Raw genomic sequence first — 24,656 nt, 5'->3', positions numbered from 1 at the left:
ACCAAATGTGCCTCGGGAGCCAGAGAGGAGGAAGGAGACAGTTAATGCCACCACACAGGGCCTTGGGCTAAGAGAAGAGAGCCCTGCAATATGCTTAGCAACTGCCATGCATGGTACCACCACTGCCAACTACCTAAAGGCTCCAGCAGATGGCACGGGGCTGCTGGGCTCCATCCGGACTATGGCTGCCAAAGGGTGGGAGAGTCAGCAACAAGCAAGACCTCCCCCCACCAGCCACATACACACAAGTACCTGTCAGTAACAGGGAGCCAACTTGGGGCTCTCCACTGTGTAGAGTGAGTGGACACTGACCCCCCAGAAGGCCAAAGACCTGGTCCCCTACCTGGCAAATCCTCAACCATGTTCCATCCTTTTGCTGAGAGGAATCCTTCCCATCCTGGAGGTTCCCGCAGGTCCGGCTGCTCTTCGGAGCAGCCGAAGGAAGGGCTGAAGCAGGAGCAGGTCTGAGATAGTCACCCTAAAGCCCCAGAATACCCTTCCCTTACCCCCACACTGGAACAGGAAAGCCAAAATCTGTCACCTCTCACAAAATCCTATCCATTCTACCTTCAAAACATCTCTAGAAAAACCCTTTTCTCTCCAAACTATTACCATGATGATCCAAGTACTTACCCTATCTTGCCCTGACTACTGCATCAGCCTTCCTGCTGTCCTCCCTGCCTCCTGTCTCTCCCCTCTCCAGTCCTTACTTAACTCTGCTGCCTGGAACATTTTTCTCCTCCCCGTTCCTCCAAAACATTCAATGGTTGCCCATCCATCACCTCAAACACAAACTCCTTACCATCGGCTTTAAGGATTCAACCAGCTCTCCCTTCCTCCTACCTTACCTCACTGCTTTCTCTCCACAGACCAAGCACTCAATAAATACCACTGACTGACTGTCAACACCTGGCTGTGTGGGCATTCCCCTTTCGCCACCCTTGGGAGAGAGGAGGGGAAGGAAGAGAAAAGGGACAAGAGATTAACCTTCCTTTATTTCCCCCTTTCCGCCCCTTCCCTGCCCCATTGGCACCAACAGCTATTGCTCTCAATCAGCAACACAGTATAGGTGCAGCGGTGAAGTAATCATGTCATGTATCAATCATATTTATTGAATGCTTACTGTGTGCAAAGCACTGTTCTAAGCACTTGGGAGAGTACAACATAACAGAAGTCATAGACACATTCCCTGTCCACAATAAGCTTACAGTCTACAAGGGGAGACAGACATTAATATAAATTTATAAATTAAGGATATGCACCTAAGTGCTGTGGGCTGGAAGGGGCCTCATAAAACTAGGCCACCCTGAGGACAGAGTATTATTCTGGCACAGTGACTGCTGAGCAGAACTGTCTGATCATGGGGGGATGAGGCATTTAAAACCATTCTACTCACAGTGAAGTTACATTCACGTGCGTTTAAAGTGTACAATTGGCTCTTGGTGCTTCCACTGCTCGTAGGTTTCATTTTGTTTGGCACAAAACTGTTGCCAACCCCCATTTGAGAGGATAACTATGATTCTCTTCCACTTCACTTATCACTCAGGGTTCTGAGCCCATTATTACCTCAAACTACTTCCAAGACACTCTTTCCACTCTCCCCTCTGAGACAACCAATCAGTGGTATTCATGTGGGCAGGTAACTTGTCTATCAACTCTGTTATACTGTACTCTTCCAAGTGCTTATATGGTGCTCTGCACCATAATCAATCAATCCTTAATCAATACTAAGTGGTCAACCAATAGTATTGATTACTTACACAGGGTGTGCAGAGCACTGTATTATGTAAGCTCATTGTGGCAGGAAATGTGTCTAATGTTATATTATACTTTCCCAAGTGCTTAGTACAGTGCTTTGCACACATTAAGAACTCAGTAAATACAACTGAATGAATGAATGAATGAATACTAAGGGCTTGGGAAAGGATAATACAACAGAGTTGGAAGATGCAATCCCTGCCTACAAGGAGTAAACATTCTATGGTGGAGACCAACATTAAAGTACATTAGAGGACGGGGGAAATAGTAGAATCCTGTTCTTTTCTGAATATTCCATTGCAAAGCTCAATTATATCTATCCTGAAGAATAATCTTCACAACTTTTTCCATATCTGTAACTGACCCCTAATATATTTCCCCATTCAATGAATCTAATTTGCTGCTCTATAAATTGTCTTTTGCGTTCACAATTCTTATCAAGTTATCCCTTGCCTAAAATCCCTCATTTCTCTTTTGAATTATTCAGCATCTCAGAATTCCTTTTACACCTTCTGGTCTTAGACTTTTTCCTGCATTTGTTACACTATCTCTGTTCCATTCAACTGCTAACTAAATGTCCCGTTTGGTTCTTTTAGCAACCCTAATTTTTGGGTTGCCTTGTTTTCTTGTCAAGGACAAGTGCAATTTCATGTGTTTCAAACATTCAATTTTTAAATCAGTCCTGAGGGGAACCCTTCTGAGAGTTCAAACACGATCCACACTAGAAAACTGGTTTTTAAGCCAACCTTCCCTAAAAAGAGTTAATACCATTTTCACAGAATATTAGGTTATAACTTGTAATTTCAAAATGATTTATTGGAAATATATTTTACTTTTTTGGAAAGCAACAGTGAAAAATGAGGCACAGTTTGGTTCTTTTTCTGTTGCTCAACAAATACAGAAAATACATGCAACAAAGAATTTTATTTTTCAACTGGTTTGTAAGCTTGGAGATACAGTACAATGCTGCAAAAGCCAGTTATTCCCCAGAAAAATAGAAGCAAGCATTCCACCATATTTGCGCGCGCGCACACACACACACACACACACACACACACACACACACACTCTCTCAATACCCACAACCATTTCTTTCTTCTCATCCAACATTTCCCTTGCATTTAACCAAACAGGAACAGGAAATTACAAGTTGAAGAGGTTAGGCCTAAAAGGAAATTAGCATAAGCATGAAGTCAATGGGGAATGGCTGAAATTCCCACCCTCCTTACTGACAAGGAGGATTGAATCATTCAACTTATTGCTCTACAAGACATTCTGGGCCTAATTAGTTCACATACTGTCATTCTACTGGAAGGATTTTTTCTTTAGTCTTTAGTGTTTATCATCTACTGATCAACTTCCAGTCATACCCACCATTCTGAAGACCCCCATGACATAAAATACAAAGATGCACCATATTCTAAGTGCTTCTCAGCTGTGGAACCTTGGGCAAGTCACTTCACTTCTTTGGGCCTCAGTGACCACATCTGTAAAATGGGGATTAAGGCTGTCAGCCCCACATGGGACATGGACTGCTGTCCAACCTCATTACCTTGCCTCTACCCCAGCTCTCAGTACAGTGTCTGGCACATGGTAAGCATTTAACAAATATCATAACATCAACAACAGCAACAACAACAAAAAATGGCAGATATAGCCCAGAATATTATGTTGAATCCCTGCATGGAAATCAATTCCCTCTTCATGCCACCTCCATCCCAGAGCTTTCCCAAAATGCACTTGAAGGTCAGCTACTCCTCTTTGACCAGGTCTCATGAGGAAGACAGCACAGATGGGGCCGGACGGAGGGGGCAGAGACCTTAGGCAGACTTAAAGCCTCTTCTCCCTCACACCAATTCGGGACTGTCTTCCTGCTGAGACAGTGGCTGAAGCTGGGCTTTGAGACTATGTTCAGAAGTAAAGCCTTCCCATCCACTCGCCCACACTCCCCATCACCCATTTCCCACTTGCTAACTGCAACCAGGAGGCTTGGTAGAGGATCGTACTATTACTGTCTGCCATTCAGTTTTTGCCACCGCTGGAAGTGTCTCCAGGCTGAATACACGCCTGGTCTCCTCCGCAGCAAAAGCTGCCAGGCAGCTAGAGCAGGGACAGAGGAAAATGCAGGAAAGTGTGATACAGTTGATAGACATGAACCCTGCCCTCGAGGAGCTTGCGGCCTTGTGGGAGAGACAGATTCTAAAATAAATTACAGAAAAGGGCAGCAACAGAGTATAAAGATATGCACCTAAGTGCTTAAGGGGTCGGATTAGGTATATGGATGAGGCAGTAGGGAGGGAAAATATGGTGAGGGGGTGAATGCTTAGTCAGGGAAGGACTCCTGGAGAAGATTTGATTTCAGTGGGTTTTCAAGAGGGAGAGAGTCCTGGTCTGTCAGATATGCTATCACATTGATCCGAGCACTTATTGTATCCCACTTTTTTTCATGGTATTTGTTAAGCATTGAGATAGATACAAGATAATCAGGCTGGACACATGTCCCAAGTGGAGCTCACAGTCTTAATCTCCATTTTACAGATGAGGTAACAGGCACAGAGAAGTTTAGCAACTTGCCCAAAATCATACGGCAGCCAAGTGGAAGAGTCGGGATTAGAACCCAGGTCCACCAACCCCCAGGTCCGTGCTCTTCCCACTAGGCCACGGTGCTTCTCACGCCTTGACTCCTCTATCTGCCTCTTCACTGACCTCCCCGCCACTTGTCTCTCCCAACGCCAGTCGGTATTTCACTCTGCTGCCCAGAGCATTTTTCTAAAAATTGGTTCAGTCCATGTCTCCCCACTCAAGAATCTCCAATGGTTGCGCATCCTCCTCTACAAACAAAAACTCCTTACCATCTGCTTTAAAGCACTCAGTCAGCTTGTCCCCTTCTACCTTACCTCACTGATCCCTTACTACAGCTCAACCCATGCGCTCTGTTCCTCTAGTTCCAGCTTGCTCACTATGTCCCCATTTTGTCTATCTCACTACCGACCCCTTTTCTACAACCTCCCTCATGCCTGGAACTCCCTCCTGCTCCATATACACCAGACCACCACTTTTCCCATCTTCAAAGTCTTAAAAAGGTCACATCTCCTCCAAGAGGCCCTCCCCGAATTGAGCCCTCTTTCCCCCAACTCCCCCTCTCTTCTGTACTGTCAGTGCACTTGGACCTGTGACATTTGGACATTTGATATTTGCTACACCCTCAACCACACAGCACTTCTGTACACGTTCAAAATTTATTAATTTATATTAATGTCCATCTTCCCCTCTGGACTGTAAGCTCATTGTGGGCAGGGAACATGACGATCAACACCTTTGTACTGCACTCTCCCAAGCACTTAGTGCAGTTCTCTGCACACAGGAAGCACTCAATAAATACCACTGATTGAAGGGAGCTCCCTACCAGAGGGAGACACAATGAGTAGGTTGGTATTAGGGGAGTTAAGTGTGCTGACTGAGTTGTGGTAGGAGGGGGATGGAGAAGTAAGGAGGAGAGAGCTGACTACATGCCTTGAATATGATGCTAAGGTGATTCTGCTTGATGTGGAGATGGGTGGGTAATCATTGGAGGCACTTGCGGAGTGGGGAGACGTGAACAGAATGATTTTTTTTAGAAAATCGATGAGAGCAACAGTGTGAAGAATGTACTGGAGAAGGGAAAGGCTGGAAGGTCAGCAAGGAGGCTGATCAATCAATCATATTTATTGAGCGCTTACTGTGTGCAGAGCACTGTACTAAGCGCTTGGGAAGTACAAGTTGGCAACATATAGAGACAGTCCCTACCCAACAGTGGGCTCACAGTCTAGAAGGGGGAGACAGAGAACAAAGCCAAACATATTAACAGAATAAAATAAATAGAATAGATATGTACAAGTAAAATAGAGTAATAAATATGTACAATCATATATACATATAAACAGGTGCTGTGGGGAAGGGAAGGAGGCAAGATGGTGGAGGGGGTGGAGAGGAGGATGAGGGGGAGAGGAAGGAGGGGGCTCCGCCCTCCGCTCCAGGGCTCAGTCTGGGAAGGCCTCCTGGAGGAGGTGAGCTCTCAGTAGGGCCTTGAAGGGAGGAAGAGAGCTAGCTTGGCAGATGTGGGGAGGGAGGGCATTCCAGGCTAGGGGGACGACGTGGGCCGGGGGTCAACGGTGGGACAGGCGAGAACGAGGCACGGTGAGGAGATTAGCAGCAGAGAAGCGGAGGGTGCGGGCTGGGCTGTAGAAGGAGAGAAGGGAGGTGAGGTAGGAGGGGGAGAGGTGATGGAGAGCCATGAAACTCAGAAGCAGTGTGGCTTAGTCTGTTAAATCTTTAAGAGATTCATGCCTTGAAATTTTCTGTGCGAGTTGTCAGGGATATCAAAGTTTTCACAATGTCAATAATGTTTTCTGGACGAAGCCCAATTCTGATTTCATCGTATAAATCTAGAAAGAAGGTTTTTTGTCTAATCTACAGAAACAAGTATACTATGATGCAGTAGTTGAAACTCCCATCCTTCATTTGCCACTTGGCATTAATCAAGGCTCCTTTCCAAATGGTAGATGACTTGGGGTTGAGGAAAGCCTGAGGGCAGGCAGGAGTCCCAAGTTGTAGTTTTATGATGATGATGATGGTATTTAAGCGCTTACTATGTGCCAAGCTCCGTTCTAAGTGCTGGGGTAGATACAAGGTCATTGGGTTGTCCCACGTGAGGCTGACAGTCTTAATCCCCATTTTACAGGTGAGGTCACTGAGGCACAGACATGCCCAAAGTCACACAGCTGACAAACGGTGGAGCCGGGATTAGAACCCACGACCTCCAACTCCCAAACCCGGGCTCTGTCCACTAAGCCTGATAAAGTAGTGGAGGCAAGATATGAAAAGTGCTAGAACCAGTATGGATTCAGTTTGGATAAAGAGGAAGTAGCAAATTTTGCAAATGTTGTGATGATAGAATCGACAAAATTTAATGGTTGCCACCTCAGGGACTGCCAATTCAGTCTACAGAACTTTCATCAGGGACACAATACAGGTGTGCCTTTGTTTAAACTGGGCTGCTACAATTCATACCGTGGGCAGCTCAACAACTATTATGATCATTCCATAAAATAGTGAAAATTTTGCTCTAAGACTTAGACAGCCAGTAAACCTAAATACTGAGGAAGGAAATTCTAAACTGCTTCAATTATTTTTATCTAAGACAACAAGGCTTTTAAGAGGGTAAAGTTAGCTCTTCAGAGAGTCATTCTTTTACAACAGACGAGATGCTAAGATTTTGCAAATATGTTTAAAAGCTTGAGGCAAGTGGAAATCACTTTGTCCTCTGTGAAATAAAGAACTAGTTAATCTCATTTTTAAAAAACACAAATGGATCATAGAACTTAATCATCTAGAAACCCTATTTTTTTGGCACTGAGCTCCATCTGCTGGTAATTTGTTTTCAAACAGACATTATTTCTACAGATGTTTGGTTATTTTTCAGTTTTCTAATCCATTTGTGGACATGAAAGCTTCAACACTTCTTAAAACAAAATAATTTATAACTTTCATTACATTTAAACGACAACAGACCTAAATGCTCATAACAAAAGCCCAATTTGCCTTGTGGATCAAAAAATTGGTAATTGAAGTCCCAATAAGAACTTAATTTTTATTAAGGCTAATTAGTACAGACACATCCTAAAATATGTGGCTTATTGTGGGGTACATTTTCCAAAGATTTACTTGTAAGCAATTAGTTCCTGTTCCAGAACCACCGCTGACGTGACAGCCTGTCAGGTAAGTATATATTACATTAGAACACCTTCTCAATCCCAGAATCCACTGTGCCTCAATTTCCTCATTTGTAAAATGGAGATTAAATCTTGCACCCTCCTGCTTAGGCTGTGAGCCGCAAGTGGGACAGGGACTGTGTCCAAACTGATTATCTTGCATCAACTCCAGCACTAAGTACCTAGTACGCATTTGTGGTGTAGTAAGCATTCTGGCATGGGTGTCAGAAGGACCTGGGTTCTAATCCCAGTTCAGCTACCTGCCTGCTGTGACCTTGGGCAAGTCACTTGACTTCTCTGTGCCTCAGTTACCTCATCTGGAAAATGGGAATTAAGACTGTGAGCCCCACGTGGGACAGGGCCTGCATCCAACCCAATTACCTTGTATCTACCCCAGCACATAGTATAGTGCCTGGCACAGAGCATGGGCTTAAATACCACTATTATTATTGTTATTATTATTTATCATTATTATCAATCTCTTTTTATTGAATGCTTAATGTGTGCAGAGCACTGTACTAAGTGTTTGGGAGAGTCCAATACAATAGAGTTAGCAGACATGATACCTGCCCACTAGGAGCTCATTCCTTCCCCTCACCACTTCCAAGCAGTGTTCCTTCCTCACTCTCTATAATGATCATAATGACATTTATTAAGTGCTTACTGTGTGCTAAATGGTAGGGTAGAACCAAGGTCACAGTTCCTGTTCCGCCTCCTGGTTCAATTGATATTATCCCCATTTCACAGAGAAGGAAATTGAAGCCTAGAGAGGTTAAGTGACTTGCCCATAGTCAAGCAGCCAGCCACTGGCCAAACTGAGACTAGAACCCAGCTCTCCTGACTTTCAGCCCCACGCACCTTCCACTAGGCCATGCTGCCCGTCAAACTCCAAATACACACATTTCATCCCTTGTGTCAGTCCCCAGCTACCCTCATGCTCCAATTTTTTTTTGTGGTTGTTTGAACTTCAGTCTCTGCAACTCAATTCCTGTCACTTCTCTGGGCCTCAGTTACCTTGTAGAAAGAGCACAAGGCTGGGAGATAGGAGACCCGGGTTCTAGTGCTTGCTCTGCCCCTTGCCCATTGTTTCATGTCATCTAACGTCAGTTCCCGTATCTGGAAAACAGGGATAAAAAATAATCTGTTCTCCCTCCCTTCTAGAATTTGAGCCTCATGAGGGACAGGAATTGGATCCAATCTGAATATTTCAGATCTACTCCAGAGTGAAGAACCGTGCTAGGCACATAGTAGGTGCTTAATTAAAGCCACCAATATAGTTATTTTAATTCCCTCCCCTCAGCCTACTTCTTTCCCACTCTGTCCTCATTAATCAATCAATGGCATTTATAACAATGATGGTATTTGTTAAGCACTTACTATGTGCAGGCACTGTACTAAGCACTGGAGTGAATATAAGCAAATCGAGTTGGACACACTCCATGTCCCACGTGGGGCTCACAGTTTCAATCCCCATTTTACCGAGGCACAGAGAAGTGAAGTGACTTGCCCAAGGCCACACATCAGGATTAGAACCCATGACCTTCTGACTCTCACGCCCATGCTCTATCCACTACGCAATGCTGCTTCCCACTCCTACTGTGTGCAGAGCACTGTACTGTGTACTTGGGATTGTATAATACAAAAGATTTGGTAGATATATTCCCTAGAGATCTTCCGCACAGCACTTCTGCACCCATCCGTAATTTATTAATTTATATTAATGTCTGTCCCCCCCTTTATACTGTAAGCTTCTTGTGGGCAGGGAATACGTCTACCATTTCCGTTATATTGTATTCTCCCAAGTGCTCAGTACAGTGCTACAGTGTACAGTACACAGTAAGTGCTCAATAAATATGACAGTGATTCCAAGCAGTTTGGCTTTACCAGTCAGACACTCCAAACAACGGGACCTGACTTGGTTCATGGGCCTGTCTCCGTTGTTAGGTTGTAAACTCCTAACAGACTTAGGAGATCATGTTTCCTGCTGTACTCCCCCAAAATGCTTAGAGTTCCGCACAGAGTGGGCACTCAATAAATCCTACTGATTGATCTGTCCTCCCAGTTGTTCTCTGGGTGGCTCTAACATTCTCCCCCTGGCTTCCTTAAGTACTTCTGCTCCCAGAAAATGGAACCCAGCTGTCTCAGGTATGTCTGCCTCCAACCGACAGGCCTGTTGCCATAGAAACAGCAGACCCATTGTTTGGCACATAGTAAGCACTTAACGAATACCATCATGGAGAGCCATCACAGAGGTGGAGACAAGGAAAGAGACAGGGATGTCAATAATAATAATAATAATAATAATGGCATTTATTAAGCGCTTACTATGTGCAAAGCACTGTTCTAAGTGCTGGGGAGGTTACACGGTGATCAGGTTGTCCCATATGGGGCTCATAGTCTTAATCCCCATTTCACAGATGAGGTAACTGAGGCCCAGAGAAGTTAAGGGACTTGCCCAAAGTCACACAGCTGACAAGTGGCGGAGCCAGGATCTGAACCCATGACCTCTGACTCCAAAGCCCGGGCTCTTTCGACTGAGCCACGCTGCTTCTCTGTCACTGCCTCAGGAACTCGCCTTGGGATTGGTAGAACCAGTAGGCCGCCCAGACAACTTTGTAAACTGACAACAAGCTTCTCGTGCAAATCGCACAGTTCTTGCGGCACTAAGTGAGGAACCAGTGTAAGATTCATCACATTCTCAAAGACTGTGTGTGGGATGGCTGAAACCTGATGTCTGCCTTAATGCCTACTTTAAATCGTTCATCAGGGGTGTCTGGCATTAAAAATTCATTCGTAGTATGAGTTAGTTTTAAGTCCACCTTGTTTTCCTGTAATGCAGGGGTTGTGCTCTTGTAAAACACCACAGTAAGGGAAACTCACACTGAAGTCCTTCCCCCCATTTCAACACTGCACGCATACACACAAGCTATTCTTCCCCAACACCATGGTGGGCTGTAATCCAAATGGGCTCGCATTGTTGGGAGGATGGGCAGGCTTACAGTTTTATGTTGGGCCATCTTGTTTTCAGCTGGTCAGTCCTCTGATGTGGATATGGAACCTCCCTCCAACATGATTCCTGCCACCAAGTTCCGCAACTCAGAAGTGATGCCTCTGTTCAGAGGAATGCAAAAGTTTTCTGGGACAAGATGGTGAAGCAGAGGAGGTCCCAAAGAGAAATGCTCTAGTTCGGGTGAATGCCGTTTATGACATCATTACGCTGTGGGCCCGGGCATAAAGAAAGTGGGCCACATCACATATACCTCTTGGTCTGGTATGTTTGGGTGTCTTCAGTGTCCACCCTAGCTGTCACATGAACAGTCTCTATTTCCCTAACAGTGTTCCAGCCAACATGCAAAGTGAAAACACACAGTCTAGCAGAATTGAATGTATTCTCAGGGAAAAAAAGGACCCTAAAATGTTAAACTTCCAGAAAGGGGTTCTATATTTAGCATCCATGTCTGATCCACAACAGCAATCAAGCCATGTTGACCCCCTACCCTCCAAGAAAGTTTCCTTGCATGACCTGACACAAAATTAGCCATGGAAAACCTTTCACAGGATAGCCAGAGTATCCCCATACATTTTAAATGTAAATCAGATAATAGAGTACTCAAAATCTTTTTAATCAGTACAAAATACAGCATATAATGTGCCTCAAAAGACAGCACTACCATTTGAAAAACTAATTAGTGTGCACTTTACAATAAGAAATTGCTAATTCATTAACCTTAAGTACTGATGATACTGATAAACAGATCAAATGTCTAACTTGTGTGGTAGTAATTAAATTCATGAAAGCATTTGGATGTTAATTGCTCTCAATAATAAAACAAAATGGAAGATTACATCCTATACACCCATATGTGATTCCTTGGTATTTCTTTAATGCAGGACTCTCCCTCTGAAGTCCGACTCCTTTATGCATGACATACTCGGGTGTAGAATACAAAGAGAACATTACTGAATATATTTTGAGAAATACCAAACTGGACTGGCGAGTCTTCTGATGGAAAAACAAGTTGGTGTCAACAAAAGTTTAATTATATATAAAGATGATATGAAACTACTGTCTATGTGTATTACGCTGGAAATTCTACATGATCAAACTTCAGAACACCTGACTCAATTTTTGTCACTGTGACATTTGGGAATTAATTGGTTGAAAACATGATCAAATATATCAAATCTGGTTACCATTCTTCTCATTATAGTACAATTCTATGTATAATCCCATTACTCTTGGTGTATCTGGAGGAGGGGGGAAGAGGAGAGGAGATGGTGCAAAAGTAAGTTTCACAAAAAGTTTTCATGACTATGAGGATTTCACCTCATGTCATTCAGCCACGAATAAAAATGATGGAGTAATCCAGCAATTTCCTTTTCCTATAAAATACTTGTACAGGGGACAAATAACAACAGACTATGTATATTTTATAAGCAATAAAACTGAACATAGCTCAAAATAAAAAGCATTAGATAATTGTAATGATTAAACCATGTGTTGAGAACACCTTGTGACAATCTCCAATATCCAATATAGGCAGAATCTAATGTCCTAATCAATCAATGGTATTTACTGAGCACTTATTTGGTACTGACCACTAAGTGCTTGGGAGAGTACAATACTAGAGTTGGTAGACACATTCTCGGCCCACAAAGCGCTTACACAGTACACCCTAAAAATAGCAGAAAAAAACCCTTTTCATCTCCTCAGAAAGTACAATAGCTTGGTGGTTTGAGGAACAATCCACAGTCCCTACAACCAAATTTGAACTCCGAAGTCAACTTCCTCCATGACCCAGACATATTAAATCAATCTAGGCTATTTTAGATTCCTTATTTATGAAATAAGTAGGATATTTTTACCTTAATCTCACTAGGTAGTGTATTTGGAAGATTAATTAGGGGTTGGATTGGCCAATTGGCAGAGAACCATTGCCTAGTTGTGACTTTCTGGAGTCTGAAATGATATTGCTGCAGTTTAAAGAAGACTTCTATGGAAAACCCAAGGGCATTCCCCAGTAAAGAAGAGACCCAAACTGCCTCCCCACCAAACTGGGCTTTCTCATTAACAGTTTATAAAACAAACTGGTGATAAAAGTACTGCCATAAAAATGCTAAATATTTTAATGTGAAAGAATGTCCAATGTATATAAAATCCTCAAAAACTTTTTTGTGAAAGATTTTTAAACTTGATTAAAGGATCAATTATAATGCTACACATCTCTCCTCTTCAAATAGATTGAGAAAGTTGACAGAGACCTCTTAAGCTAACATTCCACTTTCAAACATCTGGAACAAAAGCGCCCTTCAAGTTGAATTTCTAAAATGTGGATTTAAATGGATTGGCAAATGTTTTCCTACATTCAAGACAGAAAAAACAAAATCTTTATCAAGAAGAAAATTCATAAAACAGATCATCACAATGAATTTTAAAGATCAATAAACAATGAAATTGAGAACAATGAAATAGCCTGTCTTGGTTTGAAGGGGGGAAAAAAAGTTAAATGGATTTTAAATAGAAGAATCTGCTGAATGATGAATACAACAGATGGCATGCCAAATAGTTTTGGTTTTCCAAATGGCTGGAAGAAATACAGTAAAAAAAGAGGAAGCAATTCATTATTAATCACCATCCAGAGACTCCACAAAACTTGAACCCCTGAAACTCTCACGAATTATGACTGTTCATTTCTTCAAATACTGCCTTCAAATTCAAATCCTTTGTCTCACAATCAGCTGTATAACTAAACAAACTTACTGCAAATAACTTGCATAGCCTGGGAGTCAGAGGACCTGGGTTCTAATCCTGGCTCAGTCTCTTGCCTGCTGTGTGACCTTGGGCAAATCATTTAACTTCCCTGTGCCTCAGTTCCCTCGCCTATAAAATGGGGATTCAATTCCTGTTCTCCCTCCCCCTTAGACTATGAGCCCCCCTGTGCAACAGGGTCTGAGTCTGATCTGACTGTGCTGTATCTACTCTAGCACTTAGTATAGTGCTTAGCACATAATGCTTCAAAACTATCACAATTATTACTTTTATCATATTTATGACAATTGCTTCATTACAAATCACACCTCTCTAAATGTGCAAGAACTCAGACTACAAAAGAAAAAGATCCACAAAGACCCAAAATCCCATTAAGTGTAATCTGTGGCACTACCCACACTCTCCCATCTTGCCAGTCAGGTTCCAACTGTGGGACAGAAGTCAGAGAGTGAGTAGGCCGACAGGGGTGTGGCACACTGTAAAGTACACAGCTTTGGTTTCTTGTTACAGGAGCCTATGCTGGGCCATAGCCCTGTGAACCATCAGCCGACTGACTTGGTGGCTAATTCGGGCATCATCTACGTTACTCCCTCGCTCAGGCCACTGTTCACACAGGCACTGCTGCCAACGGATAGGCTGTCTAAAATTTTTAACCACTGCCACTCTGCCTCTCTGCTGACAAGGCAGACTTGCTCACTCTCTGAAGCTGGCCCTGACCAATGCCCCATCAGGTATCATGCCCTGTGGTTATCCAGTGCAAAGAGCACTGTTCTGGGAATCCAGAGACCTGAGTTTTAGTCCCGCTTCTGCCTGATGGAGCCTTGCCATTAGTGGTGAAGGTTTCTGACTGAAGAAACACCTAAGGCATTCTGCAAAGTGCACACGCCCATGATGTGTTCTCAGCAGTTTGGCTTAGTGGAAAGAGCACAGGATTGGGAGTCAGAAGGACCTGGGTTCTAATCCTGCAACAATGTCTGGTCTCCCTCCAATTTATATTGAGTCCCGTGAGGAACAGGGACTGCATTTAAAGATCATATTTTTTTTAATGCACATTGTGGAAAGAGCTTTCCCAGAAGTTTCGATAGTGTTCTATACAATTATGGGAAAATTGACTGCATGTTTAACTCATTTCTGTGGAAGGACTGGAGTTATGCTTTCATATACAGGCTTTGCTTTAGAAAGTGGTAAATTACTAATGAATTCTTTATAAAAATCTTAGCATCTTAAGTCGTTATTAAAGGAAAAATAAATTAAATTGTAATCCCACTATTAATTCCTTGAATGATGATAACAGTGATGGGATTTGTTAAGCACTTACTATGTACCAAGCAGTGTACTAAGCACTGGGGTAGATATAGAATAAAGAGGTTGGACACAGTTCCTGTCCCACATGTGGTTCAGAGTCCAAGTGGGAGGGAGAACAGGTATTGAATCCCCATTTTGCAGAGGAGGGAACTGAGGCTGAGAGAAGTGAAGTGACTTGCCCAAGGTCACACAGCAGGCAACTGGCAAAACCGGCATAACAACCCAGATCCTCTGACTCCCAGGTATGTGCTGTTTCCATGGACGACACTGCTTCCCAAGGTTAACGGGCAGGGCTTCGTGCTGGTGAAGAGAGGATTCAAAATAAGGATCAGGGAAGAAAAGATACAAATGGGTACACTGAGAAGGAAGAGCGAGTGAGAAAGGAAAAACGATGGAAACTTAAGCAATAGAAGCCAAAAGTGACAAATATATATCCACATTCCCCTCCACACTCTCACCCAAATACTCTTTCCCCGGAGGACACCCCAGAGGAGGAAAAAGAGACTCAACCAAACCTACCCTATCACCACCTGTCAGCTGCCCAGTTTAAACTCCTTGGAAGTATCATTTTATATTCTATGGCGCTAGAAAACAACTAGGCGGTTTCATTTTAGAAAGCTCTGTTCTAAAGCCACATCAAAATTTTAAAACCCTTTCAAAATATCTTGATTGATATTTAAATTGGACTTCAAACTTTAATGAATTGAGAAAAGGCTTCTAAGTTATTTCTATTTATCAAATGTAATTACAGAAGTACTTTAAATTTGAGGGAGATAGGGATTTCAAACACGGATGTAAAAAAATTATCAGGGAAATGTACAACACAGATCAAGTTAACTACATATAAGCAACTTTACCTTTCAATAACATTTAGAGCTTTTGATGGCAAATAATCGGTATAAATTCAATTACTAAACTGTCTAATGACCAAGTAGTAATCTATGAATTTTTTGTATCAAATTTTATTTTGAACATCTATTAGATATATACTCACTCTACTAAAATATCTACCTAGCCCATTTATACCTCAGCTCTTTAAACCTGAATATCTAAATGTACTGCTTAACTAAATTTACACTTGTTGTTCATACTTTAGAATATTAATCTTAACCATCACTTGAGACAACTTTTTTCATTTTATTAGCATTAGCATTTTCATCACCTATGTATTTCTATGCATAGAAATCCCAGACATTCAAAAACAATGAAAAAATTACTTTGAAAAATGATTAGAAAACATTTTAAAATATGATGCTTATTTTTCCTTTAAACAGCATTTTTGTAAAAACAGCTGATGATACCAAAACAACCACATGATTTCAGTCTGTATTTTAATTATTTTAAAAGATGGGCTGATTTATCATCTCATCTTTCTTCATATCAAATACACTTTTGCTGACAATATTTTCAGTACCACTAAAATTGTACAATCTAAACAAGTAGTTATATCCTGTCCAACTGCTGAAGTGGTTTGGGCTTTGTCGCATTACTTAGCGTGAAACAATAAATACATTCAATTATTGCCAATTGTGAGTTTCCTGATGATTCTAACTAAACCCTTGGTTTCTTCTGATTAATAAAATGCAAACTTATAGCAATGATTCATTTTGATAAACCAGGACACTAACTGGCTTATTACAAATATGGACACAGGTATTGATTTGCATTTATGACAAATGAGAAAAATCATGCCATTAATGTAGACATTCCTTTTTCCAATAGCATTCCATCTTTCACAGCATATGCAACAGCGTTCACTTACCATAGATGTGACAGATCTGGCATCTTCTTCATAATTTACAACAGGCGGTGGCTCTTTCCCATCATTCTCTTGCACTTTTTGTTCTAGGAGTTCTTTCTGGGCTGCAAATTTAGCTTCAGTACATTTCAACTGCTGGATTGATTGTTTCAATTCTTCCAGTGTCTGTTTTTGGTTCAGCAAGAGCACAATACTAAAAGGAAGAAATCCAACACAAATAATTTCAAATTAATCCGAGTGAAATAAAAAAATAGGGGAAACACAAGTATTTCTCTTCTTTTCTTCCCTTCCCTTGAGGTGGCTAAGCTGGGAGGTTTGGAGCTAAGTGCATTTCAAGTCAGAAAAAAAACAAACAAAATTTCACAAAGTATTCAACACCCCCATGAAAGACAAAGTCATAAGTGCCAGTGCTAATGACAAAGGGCATTTTTCCTAGATGAGCTATACCTCTTTACATGCACAAACTGTTTCATTTCAACATATTACCTAGCCATTGTTTTAATGGCATTTTTTAATGGTATTTGTTAACCAATCATATGTCAGGAACCGTACTAAGAGCTGGGGTAGATATAAAATCATAAAAGTTGGACACAGTCCCTGTCCCACATGGAGCACACAGTCTTAATCCCCATTTTACAGATGAGGGACCTGAGGCACAGACAAATTAAGTGACTTGGCCAAGATGACCCAGCAGACTACTACTGGCAGAGCCGGGATTAGAACAGCGGTCCTCTGATTCCCTGGCCCATGCTCTAGCCATTAGGCAACACTGCCTCTCTGAAGTTTTGCACTTGAATTTGCACCCTTATCCACCCCTGCCTCAGCCCCACAGCAGTTATGTATATAACCATAATTTATGTATTTATATTAATGTCTGTCTCCCCGTCTAAGCTGTAAGCTCACTGAGGGCAGAGAATGTATCTACCAACTCCGTTATAGAATGTCAGTGCTTAGAACAGTGCTTGGCACATAGTAAGCGCTTAGCAAATACTATTATTGTTATTATTATTACTCTCTCTCAAGTGCTTAGTACAGTGCTCTGTATACAGTAAACACTAAACAAATATGACTGATACGTTAGCACAGGCCATGGATCAAAAAGTCTGGGTTGAGGTTTGAAGCTGAAAGAAAGTGTATTTCCTCTACATGAGTAGGTATTTCAGCACCTTTCTAATAAAAATGGAAAAAATATTTCTCTAGCTTTGTAATCAACACTGAATGCATGATTATCCTGGCACTGTCATGAAGAGGGTCCAAATTCTGTAGGCCAGTGAAGATCATCTTAAATCGTAATAGTATCATGAATAATATTTACTGAAGCATCCTCCGGGCACAATGCCAAAACAAAGAAGTGACACATTCCCCATCTGCAAGAGCCTACATTCTTAATAAGGGAGTTCATCTGCAAGATTAGACTAACCAAATTCACCAAAGAAAAGCTGTCCATCCAAAACTGAATGGAAATTAAAGAAAAGCTTTTCAAGTGAGGGCATAATTGATCATTACAGTTAATCATGAGAAATTTTCAAAGGAGAAAAATAACTTTGTAATATAATAATATGACTATATTTCCAGAACCAATTTTTCAAACCACACAATCAACTTATCGGCCCAACAGGTAATTGTATAAAAAAATGGTAATTTCTCTTTTGGGCATGTCTTTGCTAGGATTTCAACATATCAATGACCCAGGAACTCAAATCAGTGGATTTCAAGGTTTTAGGAATAGGAAAATATTTTCAAATTTTCACTAGACTCCAAGATGATGATTCTGATATAAATAATGAAGGAAAATATTTATAGCTAATTATAATGTGCTTGGCTAATGTTGCTTTTATGACCAAATATAAAGACCAAATTAATCTTAAAAATGAAAGCTTTTTTACCATTTCATAGACTTAAATGAGTTTACTATTGTCCCAGATATTTTACGAAACTTCACAAATCCTTACAAATTAGGGACAACAGGCCAGGTATTGTATTCCTTAATTTACTGTTGGAGAACTAGGCCCAGGACTTGCCTAAAGTCAGAAATTTAATTACTGGCAACACCAGGACTAGATATCAAGTCTTGCCCTTCCCAGCCAAGTACTTTTTCCACCTCATTTCCTCTTTTCCTATGAGAAAACATTACGACCAACATTAGGCAAATTTTTTTTAATGACACCAAGAAAAATATCTTTTTTTTATAAAAATACTCATATTTAGAGAGCAAATTTGTGGAAATATGCCAAATTAGATAGATTCAAAGCAAACAAGTTGGAGAATTTCTGAAACTAGCACAAATAAGGTGAATAGGGATAAATGAGAAGGGCATTTCAGGAAGGGGAAAAATGCCATAAAGAGTCAATGTGGGGAATGAAAGGCCATATACATGTAGATGTAGATATATATATATATATATATATATATATATATATATAAATATACACACACACGCAGCAGAAGAGACTATAGGTGAAAATTAAGATGAACATAGCACTAGAGCAAACAAGGAAAAGACTGTAGGTGAAAAATAAGATGAATATAGCATGGGAGTAAATAAAGGAAGAATGACACTTAGATCCACATAGAGTAAATATATCCCCCTCTGCCACCATCCCATTTAATATTATACTGGTCAGGTCCTTGATGAAGAGTAATAAAAGAATACTGTGCCCATCTGGAACTCCTCAACTTTGGATGGAAAACTTGGAGTAGGTTCAGAAGAGCACCAAAAATAGAGTGGCAGTTTAAGGAATTGAGATTAATATGAAATCTGAAGAGAATGGTAAAGAAGGATTTAGTAACTGTCTTCAAGTACATAAAAGTTTATTATAAAAAGGACAGGGACAAGCAATAGGAAACAGGTTTAATTGCAGCAGGAAGACAGAAAGAACTTTGTCAGTGAACTCATTTCTAACACCAGAATGAGTTGCCTAGGGAAACTGTGAAACATCTTTCTCTACACATCATTAAATTAACAGAAATGGTTCATATGAAAACTGTCTGGAGACAAAAAAAATGAGCAAAAAGACCTCCGAGGACTCCTTTGTCCCTACAGTTTTATGATTCACCATCAACAGACCTAGATTTAGAGGCAAGTTACCCAGACAACTCCCTGAGGAGGCAGGTCTGTCAAGAGCCACTATTCACTCAAACTGAACAAAATAGTTGAAAACAACTTCACCCACCCAACATTTTCACCCCACCATATAGACACTTGGCGTCAGCTAACAGGAGTGAAGTGGCAGGGGTAGAAGCTCAGACGTTGGGTGAAATAATTTTTCACATCGTGCTTCTGCTGCTTTTCACTCGGTGCTGCACTTAGACCAGGGCGAAAGCAGCCTGAGAAAATCCTTTCCTTCCACTGTGTGGCTCTAATCAACTCCAAGGCAAGTCACCACTCTAAGCCAGGTTGGGGAATGGCAAAAGAGAAGAAAAGGAACTTGAGCTCCTCAAGAGCCAAGAGGTAGCAGTAGTAATAGTATTTACTGAGCACACACAAAGTGCAAAGTACTGTCCTACACACTTGGGAAAGTACAACACAGAGAAGTAATGTGTTGCCTGACCGAAACGGTTTACAATTTAATGGGGGAGAGAGACTGTAGACAACACCACCACCCTCCCTATTTCACAAGTCTGTAATCTTGGCATTTATCCTCATCTCCCTCATTCAACCCACATATCCAATCTGTTGCCACATCCTGTCAGTTCAACATTCACAACATCGCTAAAATCTGCCCTTTGATCTCCATCAAAACTGTTACTATGTTGATCCAAGCACTTATCATCCTATCCCACCTTGATTACTGCATCAGCCTTCTTGCTGACCTCCCTGCCTTGTCTCTTCCCACTTCAGTGCATTCTTTGCTCTGCTGCCCCAATCATTTTTCTACAGAAAGTTCAATTCATGTTTCCCCTCTCAAGAATCTCCAGTAGTTGTCCATCCACCTCCACATCAAACAAAAACTCTTTACTGTGAGCTTTAAAGCCCTCTATCACCTTGCCCCTTCCTATCTTACCTCACTGATTTCCTACTACAACCCAATGCCTCTAATGCCAACCAACTCACTGTACTTTGAACTCGTCTTTCTCTTTCGCTGACCCCTCGCCCACATCCTGCCTCTGGTCGGGAACCCCCTCCCCCTTCACATCCGACAGACGATCACTCTTTAGGGCTAAAGAGGCAGGAGTTGCCGGCAGGGAGGTGATACAGTGCTCTCCACACAGTAAATGCTCAATCAATACCATTAACTGATAGACTACGGTACTCTAGATTGTGAGCTCATTTATGGGCAGGGAATGTGTCTACCAACTCTGTTATATTTTACTCTCCCAAGTGCTTAAAGCAACATTCTGCACACAGTAAGTACTCAATACCATTGACTGATTCAACAGACAGGCTCCTTGAGTGAGTGTAGAGTGAGAAGGGAAGGGTGCCTTAGAACAGAGCCTCGAGGGACACCTGCAGTAAAGAGGGACAGCTGAAAGAGGATCCAGCAAATCAACTTAAGAGCAGGCAGCCAGAAGGGTAGCAAGAAAACCAGGTTAGTACCTTCAGCAAATGTGAAATTGATCAGCATGTCAAGGACGAAGGAGTGGCCCACTGTTTTGTTTTTTAACTGAGATGTCAAGGAGGATTTGGGTGGAGGAGGGCCTTTGTAGAAGGGGGAAGGCTTAAGGGAAGGGAGGCATCAAAGACTGAAACACTGAAATAACTAATGAGTGGGGGGGGGGGGGGTGAAGGAGAGGATGAGAGGAGAGCCAATACACCTTTTCCTGCACTCTGATCAACCCTAAGAGACCCATTACATTCTTGACTCCTTGCAGCTAGTGCCCTTCATTAATCAGACTTCCATCAGGAAGAAGGGAATAGGGACAGTCTTGCTTTGCAAGGCAGTGCTGCTGTCATTCATTCATTCCATCGTATTTACTGAGCACTGTATGCAAAGCACTGCGCTAAACGCTTAAGAGAATACAATAACAACAGGCACATTCCCTGCCCACAGTGAACTTACAGTCTAGAGAGACAGACATTAATATAAATAAAGAATCCCCCTCTCATACCTTCAGGGAGACAGCAGCAGTGGCAGGAAAAGGAGCTAGTAAGGAGACAGAGAGTGCACTGCACTCAGCATGCCTGTTTAGAAGATTAGGCTACAATCAAGGTAACCACAACTCAGGTTCTACAGTAATTCTACAGGATCAGGCTACATCTGTTGCTACGGCAATCAAGTCTCAGGTTTATTCCTCTAAATGGAGCAGTGACTAGTGTCTTGGGCCATCTCAGATTTTTCCATGAAAGTTCAGGGTAATGGGGACAGAATCAGAAATGAAAATGAAAGTAAGGACAGGGGAGGGAGAGAGAGAGGTGAAAAAACTAAAATGAACACAGGAGAATCCTAGGAGCAAAGGAGGTGCATGTTACCCAGGTAGGAAGAGAGTAAATGGTATGAGAAACAGCCGGGTAAGTGAAAGTGAGGAAAGAATGGATAACAGTAATAATAACTGTGGTATTTGTTAAGCACTTACTATGTGCCAAGCACTGGCGTAGATACAAAGTAATCAGGTTATCCCACGTGGGGCTCACAGGCTTCATCCCCATTTTCCAGATGAGGTAACAGACACAGAGAAGTTAAGTACTTGCCCAAAGTCATACAGCTGACAAGTGTCAGAATCAGGATTAGAACCCACAACCTCTGACTCCCAAGCCCGTGTTCTATCCACTAAGCTATAAGGGTTGGGGGTACATGGCAGGGGGGAAAAAAGGAGTAGGGTAAGTACCTCTGCAGTGAATGAGCTAGTACAAGTAGTACCAGCAAAAACTGGAAATGAAATAAAAATGTCATACTTACAGGAACCTTATTTTACTTCCCAGGACATTTGGACAATATGAAGCATGGTTTAGTGGAAAGACCAAGGACCAAGAGTTAGAATTCATTCATTCATTCAATCACATTTATTGAGCACTTACTGTGTGCAGAGCACTGTACTAAGCACTTGGAAAGTACAAGTTGGATGCCTGTGTTCTAATCCCAGTTCTGCCACCTGCCTGTTATATGACCTTGGGCAAGTCACTGAAATTCTTGCCTCAGTGCCCTCAACTGTAAAATGGGGATTAGACAGACTTTGAAAACCATGTGAAACAGGAACTATATCTGATGATCTTTTATCTACCCCAGCACTTGCTATAGTAAGGGCTTAACAAATACTATTATTATCACCATCAAAGAAGAAATAGTGATGGCAGTGAGTATTCCTTACTTCTACTCTAAAAGGAACTCAGGAACAAACTGATACTTCCCAATCATTCACTTTGTAGTTTTCTCTTGGAGGTCACATTTCAGCAATATTCCCCTACATACAGCAGTACGGATTCTCCTGTTTCTAGGTGAAACCAAAGAGAATCCAACTTGTACTTTCCAAGCGCTTAGTACAGTGCTCTGCACACAGTAAGCGCTCAATAAATACGATTGATGATGATGAGAATTAATAGGAGAAAGGGGCAGGACCAAAAATCATTTGATCCCTTATTCAGTCATTAGTTTCCAACATTCAAAGCATAGTTTTTCTTAAACTTTTCAGGTGTGCTGTCATCAGCTAATGATGAAAAGAAGTAGCAAAACTGAATTTCCACACACATTGACAAAACCCTGGAGAGTTCATTTTGGCTAATTGAGGGCAAATTATCTCATTGGAACAAGCTGACAGAGGCACAGAGCAGGTTTCTAAAGTGTTTTAGTGCTAATGAAAAGAGTATCTAATAAAACTAGAAGATGGGTTTTGGGTTTGGATATTGCTTTTTGGATTATTGACACTATCACTCAAAGTTTCTCTGCAGACTAGTTCTGTTTTGAAGGGCCCTGAAGGAGAGGAGGAGCAGCTGTCAGAAAAAGCCACCTAGGGGAGCCTAAAAGGGAAGAGACATCTCACCCCTCTGCCTGCTAGCCCATCTGCTCTCATTCTTTCAGTTTCTTTTTCTCTTCTTTTTTCTTATCTTTCTTGTTAAGCATTTACTATGTGCCAGGCACTGTACTAAACACTGCAGTAGATACAAACTGATCAGGTTGGATGCTGTCCCTGTCCCACATCGGGCTCACAGTCTTAACCCCATTTTATATATGAGGTAACTGAGGCACAGAAAAGTGAAGTGACTTGCCTAAGATCACAGAGCAGACTAGTAGCAGAGCTGGGATCAGAAACTAGGTCTTTCAGACTCCCAGAGCCATGTTCTATCCACTAAACCCTGCTGCTTCACAGGCAGTTCTCCATGCAGATCTGCCGCAAGAGCAGTAATCGGATAATGAAGGTCAGAATCCCCTGATATGCATACGGGAGTTTCATGCAGAACACCAGCCTGGGAGCCAGGGAACCTGGGTTCTAATCCTGACTCTGCCACTTGTCTGCTGTGTGACCTTGGGCAAGTCACTTCACTTCTCTGGGCCTCAGTTACCTCATCTGTAAAATGGGGATTAAAACCATGTGTCCCATGTGAGACATGGACTCTGTACAACCTTACATCTACCCCAGTGCTTAGTACTGCGCTTGGCACATACTAAGCACTTAAACACCATTAAAAAAGAATGTAACTAACCAATATATGTTGAATTAAAACAAAAGATGATGATACTTAACTGAGGTAGAGGTTGCATGAACCATTAATGAAGGGAATGAACTAAAGGTCATACCAATCAATCAAGTTGCTGATGTCAATCACTAATAGCACAGGGGCAGTAAAAAAAGGGAGCAAAGGACTGCATTTTGTGGCTCATCATCAGTGGAGAACTTGTTGAGGAGGGGAACCCACTAATTACTCAATTTAGGGTTAATTCCAGGGATTTGCCTGCAAAATGAATTGCATCTTGGGGAATCTCCCTTGAGGAATGGTAGTTCCTAGGGTAAAAATCCATAAGAAATTGGGAGAAAACCACCCAAAGCCATAGCCCATTATTCCCCTCCCTGACTCAAGTTCACCATCCACCAGGAATAATGATATGCAGGTCACCCCCCATGTGATAACTTGTTAAGCACTCAAAGCACTGACTGACCACAGAATTCTTGGAAATTTCCATTTGGTCCATATCTACTCAAAAAAAAAGATTCAGGTATGGAATCGACCCCCGGCGCATGTCATGCCCCTGGCCTGGAATGCCCTCCCTCCCCACATCAGCCAAGCTATCTCTCTTCCTCCCTTCAAGGCCCTACTGAGAGCTCACCTCCTCCAGGAGGCCTTCCCAGACTGAGCCCCCTCCTTCCTCTCTCCCTCCTCCCCCCGTCTTACCTCCTTCCCTTCCCCACAGCACCTGTATATATGTATTATGTTTGTATGTAT

At 41.9% G+C, this 24,656-nt stretch overlaps 1 protein-coding gene across 5 annotated transcripts in view; it reads right to left on the bottom strand.

The window, feature by feature from the left end:
• Positions 1-24,656, bottom strand: part of FER (FER tyrosine kinase) — a 300,139-nt gene that overhangs the window by 188,417 nt on the left and 87,066 nt on the right. For all 5 annotated transcript variants that reach the window (XM_038770433.1, XM_038770435.1, XM_038770436.1 and 2 more), the window contains exon 9: positions 16,346-16,535. In XM_038770433.1, coding sequence (XP_038626361.1) covers positions 16,346-16,535 — 190 coding nt within the window. The remainder of the gene's footprint in view (positions 1-16,345; positions 16,536-24,656) is intronic.

The sequence above is a fragment of the Tachyglossus aculeatus genome, chromosome X3, assembly GCF_015852505.1.
Source record: "Tachyglossus aculeatus isolate mTacAcu1 chromosome X3, mTacAcu1.pri, whole genome shotgun sequence".
Classification (NCBI taxonomy): Eukaryota; Metazoa; Chordata; class Mammalia; order Monotremata; family Tachyglossidae; genus Tachyglossus; species Tachyglossus aculeatus.
This window is presented reverse-complemented; position numbering and strand designations above follow the sequence as displayed.